The sequence below is a fragment of the Microtus oregoni genome, unplaced genomic scaffold, assembly GCF_018167655.1.
Source record: "Microtus oregoni isolate MIOR12 unplaced genomic scaffold, Mior012 000160F_ref0000428, whole genome shotgun sequence".
Taxonomy (NCBI): Eukaryota; Metazoa; Chordata; class Mammalia; order Rodentia; family Cricetidae; genus Microtus; species Microtus oregoni.
This window is the reverse complement of record NW_024544815.1, coordinates 110,571-122,382: the sequence shown is the minus strand read 5'-3', so window position 1 is coordinate 122,382 and position 11,812 is coordinate 110,571. Positions and strand designations below refer to the sequence as shown.

The 11,812-nt window shown below is 51.9% G+C and overlaps 1 protein-coding gene across 1 annotated transcript; it reads right to left on the bottom strand.

The window, feature by feature from the left end:
* Nucleotides 1–501: 501 nt before the first annotated feature.
* Nucleotides 502–4,370, bottom strand: LOC121445141 (frizzled-7). The gene has a single exon (XM_041647148.1). The coding sequence runs from the start codon at nucleotides 3,533–3,535 to the stop codon at nucleotides 1,817–1,819; it is 1,719 nt and encodes a 572-aa protein (XP_041503082.1). The 5' UTR covers nucleotides 3,536–4,370; the 3' UTR covers nucleotides 502–1,816.
* Nucleotides 4,371–11,812: the final 7,442 nt, after the last annotated feature.

The window sequence follows — 11,812 nt, the reverse complement described above, 5'->3', positions numbered from 1 at the left end:
TAATAAATTTAAGTCTTCTAGCATATTTCAAAGAACCCCAGAATCACTTTGAAGTTTACCTTCCTCTAATGGCTTTCTGAACCTGGCACAAGCTCGCCCCCTCTTCCTTGGCTGGCATCCTGTCATATTCGCCTCTTTGGGTCCACAACCAGAGGAAGGGTCCGCACCTGGTTCTCATACACAGATTGACGGAACTAAGGGACGTGGGCAGAACGTTTTCAACCCTTTAAATGAATTTGTCCCTTTGTTTTGATTCTGTGAGCATTCTGCCTCTTCTTTCAACTTGAAGACTACAAATTGGATGGTGGGGGGAGCCAGGTGTGGCGCTCCACACTGTGAATCCCTGCACTCGGGAGGCAGAGGCAGGGGCATCTCAGAATTGGAGGCCAAGCTGGTCTGTAGAGTGAGTTCCAGGACAGGGAAAGATACACAGAGAAACCCTGTCTAGAAAAACCAAAACAAACAAACAAACGAGAAAAAAAAATCATCAAAAAAAAACCCCTCAAAAAACAAAAGAAGAAACAAAACCCCAAAGAAATCCCAAACAAACACACAAAACACACACACACACATTGGACGGAAGGAGGTGGGGACAAAAAAAAAAAAAAACCGAACAAACAAAATTTAGGCTAATGGGGGGTGCGGAATGGAGGGAGAGTTCATTAAGCTGTTTACCAGAGCCTGTTAGATCATGTGTTCTGAATTAAATCTGTTTAAAACAAATAACAAAACTTCTTGCATCTCCTTTATCCAAGTCAGAACCTTCAGCTGAATGGGTACGAGAGCATGCTGTCTTTAGCTTTTCCTTAAAAAGGAATGTTTATCTCAACCAAATTAACCACCGAAGGGAAAGCTCAGATTTCTGCTGCTTTGCCTATAGAAGCCGCTGCCTTCATAGCTAAGCTTTCCTCGGGGAGACACTTTTGTTTCCCCCTTTGTCTCTTACAACAAAGACAAGGGGGAAAATGCATTCCTATTTTGAAAAGCAACAAGTCATCACTTCTTTTTCAGGGTATGAAACCAAACAAAACATTCTTTTTCTGTCTCCCTCCCGCCTTCCCAAGAAAATGAAGAAAGTAGCAGAACCAGACTACCACTCGGGTCTCCTCTCAGAAATTTTCCCGTCTTCTTTTGCTTCTTCGCGTTAGGATTCTAGCAGGCAGGCCTCCCCGGCCTTCCAAATGCTTATTTTACTAGACTTGAAAGGGGAAGGGGAGGAAAAACAGGCAGGAGGGGGTCGGGGAGGGAGGATTGTAATGTCTGACCCTGGAAATTAACCCATCTGGGCTCCAGTTTGGCCCCAGTGAAAAGAGATTATGGTTTGACCACCGCTTGACAAGGGCACCACAGGGGGCCCCCATCTTCCCAACAAAGCCAGGCTGCAGACAGCGCTATCTTCCCCCCTCCCCCGGCCTCACTGGAGTGAGGACAGCCACTTGCCTTGCAGCAGGGATTGGACTCAACCCTGGCTCAGCTCTGGCGCCCGGAGGAACTAACCAGTCTCGGCTCTCAACCTTTCCCTAGCGGCCCTCCAGGCCCTTATCTTTTACAGTTAGCATCAGTTAGCATCCTGCAAGTCTTAGCCAGCAGTCTTTCCATCCACACCGTCTTTTGACTTTTCACTCAGGCCTTTCGAAATCACCTCTCACCCCAAATCTCTTCTCACCTCCAAATAACTTCTCACTTCCACGTTAAAGCTAAGTGGGGGAGGGGGTAGCCTACAGAAACAAGTCCCCACCCAGCAGTTCTCTTTCCCTACCAAGCCTCCTCTCCTACGGGGAGGTAGAAGTGGCAAGGGTGGGAGAAAGACCGGGTCTCATACCGCAGTCTCCCCCTTGCTGCTGTGGCTGAGTCTGTGATAGAAGCGACGCCATGACTGCAGGGTCTTTCCCGACCAGATCCAGAAGCCTGTAGTGATGCCCACGATCATGGTCATCAGATACTTGATCATGAAGACTGTGAAGTCGGGGCTCATGGGCGGGAAGTGACCTGGAGGGCAGGGCACGGCATAGCTCTTGCAGGTCTGCAGGAGCCAGGTGCGCTCCCAGTGCTCACGGAAGGCCTGCTCGTAGAAGTAGCAGGCCAACACGATGGTGGCAGGGACCGTGTAGAGCACGCTGAAGACGCCGATGCGCACCATCAGCTTCTCCAGCTTCTCCGTCTTGGTGCCGTCGTGCTTCATGATGGTGCGGATGCGGAAGAGAGACACAAAACCGGCCAGCAGGAAGGACGTCCCGATGAAGAGGTAGACGAAGAGGGGCGCCAGCACGAAGCCCCGCAGCGCATCCACACTAGACAGGCCCACGTAGCACACGCCACTGAGTAGGTCCCCGTCCACCTGGCCCATGGCCAAGATGGTGATGGTCTTGACCGCCGGCACAGCCCACGCGGCCAGATGAAAGTACTGCGAGTTGGCCTCGATGGCCTCGTGGCCCCACTTCATGCCAGCTGCCAGGAACCAAGTGAGGGACAGAATGACCCACCAGATGGAGCTGGCCATGCCGAAGAAGTAAAGCACCATGAAGAGGATGGTGCAGCCCTCCTTCTTGGTGCCCTGCGCCACCGTGCGGTAGCCATCGTCCGAAAAGCGCTCCACGCACACGGCGCGGTCTTCTAGCAGGAAGCCCGCCACGTGCGCCACAGCCACCATGAAATAGCAGCCCGACAGGAAGATGATGGGTCGCTCTGGGTAGCTGAAGCGCCGCATGTCCACTAGGTAGGTGAGCACCGTAAAGAGCGTCGAGGCGCAGCACAGCACTGACCACACACCCACCCAGAGGCGGGCGAAACGCCTCTCCTCCTCTTTAAAGTACATGAGGCCGTTAGCACGACCCGGCTCACACGGGGCACCGCAGTCGCGCTCACCTAGGAAGCGGTAGCCCAGGTAGGGGGGCACTTTGAGCTGGCGCGGGCAGGAGAAGGGGAAAGACCACCGGCCTCTGCCATCCGAGGGGGATATCGCAGTGAAAGGCGGATCGGGCAGGTAGGGAGCAGTAGGGTAGGCGGTGGGACTGCCGCCTGCGCCCCCGGAGCCGTCGGATGTGTTCTGGCCCACGCAGATCTCGCCGGCGCCGTGTACCGGGAAGTTCTCGCAGCGCAGTCGCTCAGGCCACTGGAAGCCGAACTTGTTCATCAGAGCCTCACAGCCTTGGCGGGCGCGCTCGCACAGGGAGCGGCACGGAGGAATGGCTTGGTCGAGTACGGTGCACACGGGCGCATACATAGAGCATAGAAAGAAGCGCAGCTCTGGAGAACACTGCACCTTCACCAGCGGGTAGAACTGGTGCACCTCGAGGCCCGCGTCCTCTTGGTTTGTGTGGCCCAGCAGGTTGGGCAGGATGGTCTGGTTGTAGGCGATATCCGTGCACAACGGGATGGAGATGGGCTGGCAGAAGCCGTGATCCGGTACCGAGATGCCCTTCTCGCCGTGGTAGGGCTGAGCCTGGGTGCCCGTGGGCAGCGCGCCCAGAAGCGCCAGCACCAGGGCGCACAGGCCCAGAGGCGAGTGCGACGCCACAGTGCCGGGGCCCCGCATCGCGGGCCGAGAGTGCAGTGGCGTTCTCAGCTGGAGGAAAAAGACGAGGTGCTGGGGAGCGGCTAGGATGCAGGGAGGCGCCGCCGCGCCCGGCGCATGAGAGTCCTCCCGGCGCCGGGGCCGGGCCGTGGGCGGCGCGGAGCCCAGGGCGCTAGGGTGCTTGCACGGCGGGGGCGAGGCCGCCAGCCGAGGGGGCGCCTCAGCCGCCTCCGCGTGGCACTCACGCGGCCGCCGGGGGCTCAGACTCCTGGGTCTGGGATGGGGGATCGGGGGAGGGGGTGTCGCCTTACCCTCCCCGCCGAGACGTAACGGTGCGGCTTTCTCTTCGGCGACGGACTACAAGCGTCTCCGGTTACCTTCCAAAGTTTGCCCAAGTCTCTCGAGCCCAGGGCGCAAGGCGATGCCCACGTCCCCCCACACCGAGTCGGGCCTCCGCCAGGCCAGAGCCCGGTGTCCCCCGCCTGCTCGCCCGGGCCGCCGCCGAGGCGGTGCAGCTCCGCCTTCTCGCCTCGAGGCCCCACGAGCCGCCACCGCCGCCTCCTCCTCCTCCGAACCTGGAGCCTCTTTCAGCCCCGGGAAGGTCGGCCCCAAGTTACAGTCAAACGTCTGTTTCTCAGTTTGAGTCCGATCCGTGCTCAGGAGCTCAGAGCTGGGCGAGTTCTTTTTGGAAACCCGGTTGCGCGGAATCCGAAGCGCCGAGGCTCCTGCACCCGCGGCCTGCCCCGCGCAGTCCCGGCCCGCGAGTCCCCTCGTCTGCCGCCGCCCGCCGGGGAAGGAGCGCAGAGTATCGCCTGGGAGTCGCGCTGGTGGCTAGAAGAAGCGTCGGGCTCGCAGGGCTTCGGGCCGCCCCGCCTCCTCCCCTCCCCCCATTCACAAACCACTCCGGGGGCGGGCCCCGAGCACTCCGGAGGCCCAATAGCGTTCTTTGTTTTCTCTGTAGCCGCCTTCCGATTGGGTAGAAGTCGGAAGGGGCGGCCGAGGGAACGAGAAAGGCGGTGCCTGCAGCGCTCTGGGCGGATTCCTGAGGGGAGGGGCGGGGGACCGGGAGAGAAAAGTTAGGAAAAAACTTTTACCCAGAATTTGCTCAGGGGAGAAGAACGCACCAGAAAGGGAATTTGCTTGAAAGATTGGCTCCTCTTCCGGGTACCCTAAAACACACATTCCTGAGCAGAAGGGCGCATTCGCCAAAGGCTTCGGCCAAAAGCTGAGAATAGCGCAGCGCTTGGGAGGAGAGACGTGATCAGGAGTCACGTTAGCCTTGGCTGGCTGGCTGGCTTGGGCGGGAGGCTTTTGGTTAGCATCAGTGTGGGTCGAGAAGGGGGTGCGACTGACGATCGCTTTTTTTTTTCTCCCCACACCCCAGCCGACCACGTGAAGCCACAATCTCCCCTCCCTCCCCCAGTCACAAAGAGGGGGGCCGCCTGGAAGGAGAAACCCGAGTCGGCCGAGGTGGGGACTTGGCGGCAGGAGGAAGTGCAGACCCTTGGTGGAGAGGGCCTAGAGTTGGGGGTGCGCGGGGCTCAAGAGCCAGCCCCCCACCCACCCGCGTGCTCACGGCCGGGAGCCCGAGGGGTTCCAGTGGGTTTGGAGAACACTCAGGCCGCGCTGGGGAAAGCTTAGGAAAGTAACCTGAGACCGAGTGGCCCGGAACTCCCTGTACGATTTACTGAGCGCCTTCGGTTGCCCTGTTTTCCCTTTGCACTGCGGTGTGTGGCCTTCGGGGACCCTATCTTCGTTGCAGAAACAACCATTTGATCTTTCCATTTGGAATCTACATAGAAAAGTTTTAATGCGCGTTAGAAACCAGGGCATTTGCTAATTAAAGGGCTTTGGAGACACAAAGAGGGGTTATTTTCCTTCTGGGGTAGCGTTTTCTGATTGGCAAGCGTTCTTTTGTTCTCGGTCAAATCTTAACCCTGCTCCAGGCACTGGGAGCTGGTGCGCCTTGTCTGACTGCCCCGGACGGGTCGGAAGTTACTAAGGGGCCTCTGCCCTCTCAGAGGGGCCAGCAAGGAATATCATGAATATTATGAATTCCCGTGCAGGGAAATGACAAGCTGAATTGTTGAATCTCTCTGCCGTCTCGACAGTCCTCTTTGAAAAACGTTATTCCTGGCTGAGTCCTTCTGCCTGTCTCGGTTGGTTGCTGCTGCTTGAGGGATTTTTGATCAGTTTGAATGTTGAATGCTGGCAGAAGTCACTGCCTGCAGGATAGGAAAACGCTGATTCTTAAATCTAACACAATTGGATTCCCTTTTCTAGCCAAGTTGGGTTTCATGTAATTTTCTTTTATTTACTTTATCTCAGAGGTTTGCTGAGATCTTTCCTTCCACTTTGGGGTTCTTTTGTGCTCCGGTTAGTGCGTCTAAAGAGTAGAGCTCTTTGGAACAAGGAAGTGCGTCACTTGACCCCCCCCCCCAATAGAAATCAACTCTTTCTTTCCATCAGGTTTACCCTTCATACCTGATTATTTCCCCCTTAGGAGTATCTACCTCAAAGCAATAAGGATGAATAGACAACATTTTCCTTTTTTAAAAAATGTACTTTCTTCAAGACTTCATCTTCCGCTTTCTAAATCATCCTTCCTATCACCTACCACTGTGTTGTGCTGATATTTGTTGGGAGATATTAAAAACATGGGATCTGTTTTGCTTTGTCATTGAGAGTGTGGGTGGCAGGGCTTGGATTCCTTTCTCCTCCCCATGGGCTTCAGGGTGTCCTTCCTCTTTGAATCCAATTTTCTTTGGTGCTTATTCATCAGGCCACTGATGGTAACTCATCTCTGCTTATTGAGAGAAATACCAAGCACTGTCGTCAAACAAGATGAAAACCAGCAGGATAGAACACTGCCTCAAATACAACCGAACCAGTCAGCTGATGAGCAGCTAGGTCATCCTTCTGGTCCCAGACAGGCAGCTTCTGACATGAGGCAACCAAAATAGTGACCGAAGAAGAGCAGAGCGTGTGGGATGCGCCAGGGTAGAATAAGGAAAGGCACATGAGATGCAGGAACCCCATCCTAGAGGAGGAATGCCCCCATTGTGCATCCTGGGGCTCCCTCCCAGGCAGAAGTAGCAGAGAAGCAAAAGCAGAGTTTAGGAGTTGGAGTGGGGAGACTGTTTTTTTAAAAAATGATTTAAAACAATAAAAGCAATACTCAGTCTGGGCTTGGGGCTTTTAGCGCATTATTGAGCAAAAGCCTAGTGCGTGAGAGGCCCTAGATTCAATCCTTCATACTACCAAAAACTGAACAAAGAAAAACCAAAAAAATCTCAATTCAAAATTACTCCACAAAAATAAGGATTTACTGTCTGGGCCGGGTGTAGGTAGTATTGGGTGCCTTTAATCCCAGCAGAGGCAGTTGGATCTCCTTGAGCTTGAGGCTGGGCTACATAGTGAATTCCAGGACAACCAGCGAGCTATACAGTGAGGTCCTGATTCAAACAACACCCCCCCCACACACACACACACACTAAAAAGAGAGAGAGAGAAAGACTACAGTTGTGAGAGACAATGCTATACCTTTCTAGGCTTGCCTGATGTCAACTGTTGTGATTAAAAAACAAAACCAAAAATGCCATGGTGTTAAGGAGCCATGTTATAAAGGAGTGGACCAGAAAAGTTAAGTTCCTAATGTAGGGAGCCAAGACTGTTTGGACTTTCTGGCAAGTGTTCAGTGTAGGTTTACATTCTCCCCAGGATTAATTTTCTTTCCAAGCAACACCTCCCACACCCAGCTCCCAAAGCCTCTGACTGGTATCTTCTTTGGAAAGCCAGGGGTGGAAAGTTTTGAAACTGTGTGCTGCAAAACTTCCAATTGTCCCTGCCCTTTAAAATAACAAAGGCCTTTAGTTCTTCACATCATCGTCATATATGGCCCTAAAGAAAGTGGTGGTAGTCATTAGCACCATCGTTTCAAGTACTACTTATTTTGGCTAAGTCCCAGGTTTATCTATCCGAATGGCATCCTGATGTCAGGGCAGATTTGAAAATGGCCATGTGGTGCCACAGTCCTGTGGTGGTAATGAAACTCTGGCTGCAAGAATTGTTCACGAAAGACCAGAAAAGGCATCTTGGAACACACACTTCTCTTTCTGGCTTCTCTTTTACCAGTTTTGGTATCACAACACTAAAAGTTTGAGATATTCAACTGCCAGTTTGACATCAACTTGAGTTCATCTTAGTTTAGTGTGTTGGCTTGTTCTCCATCCAAAGGGGATTTTTTTTTTTTATCTTTAAAGTACTTTCAAATGTTATGGAAGTTAAAGATATCCAGACTGAAGAAGAGGGAGGTCATACTGTAATGGTTCGTGGACAGAAATGATTTATATAGCGGATTCAGTAGCTGAACCTGTTGAACCAACATTTTCCTCATTGGTTAAGAGTTTTCCAGCAGTTGGGAGGCAGAGGCAGGTGGATCTTTGTGAGTCTGAGGCCAGCCTGGTCTACGAGAGCTAGTTCCAGGACAGGCTCCAAAGCTACAGAGAAACCCTGTCTCGAAAAACAAACAAACAAACAAAAAACAACAACAAAAAAGAGTTTTATTTATTGTATAAAAAAGTAGTCCTTCTACTTAGCAGCTTAATCAACAAATACTTGGCATCTCACAGTTCCTAAGTGTCAGGAATCTGGGTGCGCTTAGCTCGCCTTGGCTTAGAGTCTATGTCCTCATCGCAAGCAGGGTGTTAGTCACGACTTCAAACTCGAATGACATCTGGCCAGGCCTCAGGTGGTGGCCAAAGCCATCAATTGTTCGCCAACCATCCATACCTCTCCTGAGGACCCTCAAAACATGACACTTGCTTCAGAGCAAAAGCTCGGAAGGGGAAAAAGCTCGTGAGAGAGGGCGAGGAAAGGAAGAGGAAGAATGGCCTAGACTATGACCCTCCAACCTGTGATTTTTGCCATATTTGTGTCTATTAGAGGAAAGTCCCTAGATTGACATCACTTAAGAGGCAGTGGAGATTACGTAAGGTGTAGGGAACTCATGGGAGCGGAAGGATGCTGGTCTAAGTCCCTCCTGGGATGGTCATTTCTATTTTGTCAGAGGGTTGTCAACATGAGGACCCAGAGAGAAACAGTTCTTGGGCAGCTGTCCCCACAGTCTGAGAATAAGAACACAGTGTTGGCCAACGACAGTGCCCTCTGTATCTGTTACGTTGTTTCTGTTACAGTCAGAGCGGAACCCTGACCCCGGAGGACTGTTTTCAAGGACACATCTTTGGGCAAAGGGAAAAAGAATGTCGAGGAAGTTACCTCAAGCAATCCTGGGGAAGCCCCTGGGTGTGGAGTAAGGAGATCACTCCAACTATCAGGAACACAGTCTGAGAGAGACTTGGGTCATCTGGGTAAGGAAGTGACAGCATTGTGGGTAATTGCTACCCGCATCCCGGGCGTGACTCTGGAAGGTGCTAAGGTGTGGGATGAGGGCCCAGGTGGCCAGTGTAGACCGGTTTGGCTCTGCTTTTCAGGACCGATTTCCTGACCTGCCTCAGGCAAGTCTCCTAGCCTCCCTAGTTCCCTCCAGTGTGTGGAGGGGGTTGGTGATGTACTGCTTGTGATCCAGGCGCATGAAAATCACCAGGACAGCACTCTGGTTTGGTTATACGATGCTCAAGATGAAATAAAAAGCCCATTTAGCAGTGTATTTGTGGCTCTGGGTCTTTGCTGAAGTTGGTAAGTTAGACTTGTTTGTTTGTTTGTTTGTTTGTTTTTACAGCGGTCTGTATCCTGCTGGATGTTTGTAACGACTGTCTGGAAGAAAAGCCTTGGTCTGTACCTTTCTCAAATTCCAGGTTTCACAAACTGCTGCCATGGTGGGGGAGTGAGCCAACACGCTGTCAGTGAGCTTGGTCTTGAAAAAATACATACACAGGTAGCCCTAAGTACTCTTCTAGGACTCTCCTGGGCTTATAGAACTTCGCTTCCTATTGTTTTGAGTGGCCAAATAGTCACCCTTAAAATATAATGACCACTGTTATACAGTGCCAGGTGCTATAAATCTGATATGTCTAAATTTCATAACAACCCTGCAGATTCCTTTTTACAGCAGCCAGGCTTAGACTAAAGCTTAAATCTGCACTGCACTCAATGGCTAATTGCTGTCATTAATTTAGAGGTGCTTTGGGATATCAGGCCTGAGTTAGTGATGGACTCAGCCCACTTGGGAGAGCCTATCCACTTATTCTAGTTTTCCAAGGAACAATTAGTTCCCAATGCTGAAACTGCCCTAGTGGGCTTCTAACTTCACTCTTGGCCACTGAGACAGGCAGGAAATTCTGTGATTTTTTTTTTTTTTAAGGCTATCCCTCTGAGAGAGTGCAGGCCCTACCAGCAGAGAACTAGGAGGAGAACAGCAGGAAACAGATTCATAGTAGCAGGAGTGAAAGAATCTTCTAGAAGAGTCAAGTTAGAACAATGGTGCTCACAACGAGCTGGTCATCAGAATCATCTGGGAAAATAAAAGGAGGAAAAGGGGATGGGGGGAAAGAATGGGAGAGGAGAAGGGGGGATGGGAGGGAGAAGGAAAATGAGAGGAGAAAGAAGGGGAGAGGAGATTCAGAAACTTGAGGCCACCTCAGACATGTTGGGTCAGAGTCTCTGGCATGGGACTTGGAGATTCAATTCTTTTAAGAGTTCACTAGGTGATTCTTCTGAGTTAGTCAGGCTTGGGAACCTCTGACCTAGTCTCCTATTCCACACCAGGCACGTGTCACTGATACCTTACAGACTGTCCTCCGGCTTCCAGGTCCTCAATCTGCCTGATTATAGTTTTGAAATGAAGGTTGGAAACATGAGAACCGTAAGGGAGTAGCGTGTGTGTGTGTGTGTGTGTGTGTGTGTGTGTGTGAGAGAGAGAGAGAGAGAGAGAGAGAGAGAGAAACAGAGACGTGTATGTGTGAGAGAGAGAGAAACAGAGACGTGTGTGTGTGTGAGAGAGAGAGAGAAGAGAGAGAAGAGAGGAGAGAGAAAGAAACAGAGACGTGTGTGTGTGACAGAGAGAGAAACAGAGATGTGTGTGTGTGTGTGTGTGTGTGAGAGAGAGAGAGAGAGAGAGAGAGAGAGGGAAAGAAACAGAGACATGTGTTTGTGTGTGTGTGTGAGAGAGAGAAAAACAGAGACGTGTGTATGTGCGTGAGAGGAAGACAGAGGTGTGTGTGTAAGAGAGAGAAGCAGAGGCATGTGTGTGTCTCTGTGTGTCTCTGTGTGTGTGTCTGTGTAGGAGAGGGAAACAGAGACAGACAGGGAGGGGAGAGAGACAGAGAGAGTGGGAGGAAGAGAGAGACAGAGTGACAGAAAGACATGGGGGGCAGGGGGGTGGAGGAGAGAGACAGAGAGATAGAGAGAGAGAAGGGGGAGGCCTTTACAAGTGACTGGCTGGACGATGAGATGCTGGTTTCTGGGACCTTATTTATGAGGCTCGGGCTCTCTGCTGCTATTCTGAAATGTAACAGCTGCTACTCCCACAGTTCACTTCCTCAGGCTGACACGACCATCCTTGGACCACATGAACCCTGACCCCTCAGACTGAGTCATGAATAGATGGTGTGACCCAGACACGGGGTTGCCGGTCATGATGCCACTGCCCGACAGGTGTGTCTGCTGGATACAGAGTGGTCATCTAGTTAGGTCCGTCGTGTGGGGAGCCTGAGTATAAATATCCAGTGAACAGGGAAGACAGAAGTTTAGGAGGAGCAGAACCTTGGAGGAGGCAAGGGCTTCAGGGCACCTGGGCAGGTGGAGGGCGATTCAGTGGTAGCAGCAGGAACAATAGAAGGGAAGACAAAAAAGGCCAAGGGAAAGGGGGAGGAAGAAGAAGGGAAAGAAAGTTGGGGAGGGACAAGAATCAGGCGTTTTAAGAGGAGAAGACTGGGGGCTGGAGAGATGGCTCGGTGGTGAGAGCCCCTGCTCCTCTTCCAGAGGACCTGGGTTCAGGTTCCAGCTTGCAAAACTGTATTAACTCAGCTGGGCGCACACCTTTAATCCCAGCACTCGGGGAAGCAGAGGCAGGCGGATCTCTCTGAGTTCAGGACCAGCCGGGTCCACAAGAGCTAGTTCCAGGACAGGCTCCAAAGCCACAGAGAAACCCTGTCTCGAAAAACCAAAACCAACCAACCAAAAACAACCAAAAACAAAAAATAAAAATAAAGAAGCAAAAAAAAAAAACTGTATTAACTCTAGCTACAGGGAACCTGGGGATCAAATGCCTTCTCTTGCTCCCATCCTGGGAACCTGACATGCGTGTGGCGATCACACATGAATGCGGGCAAACTACCC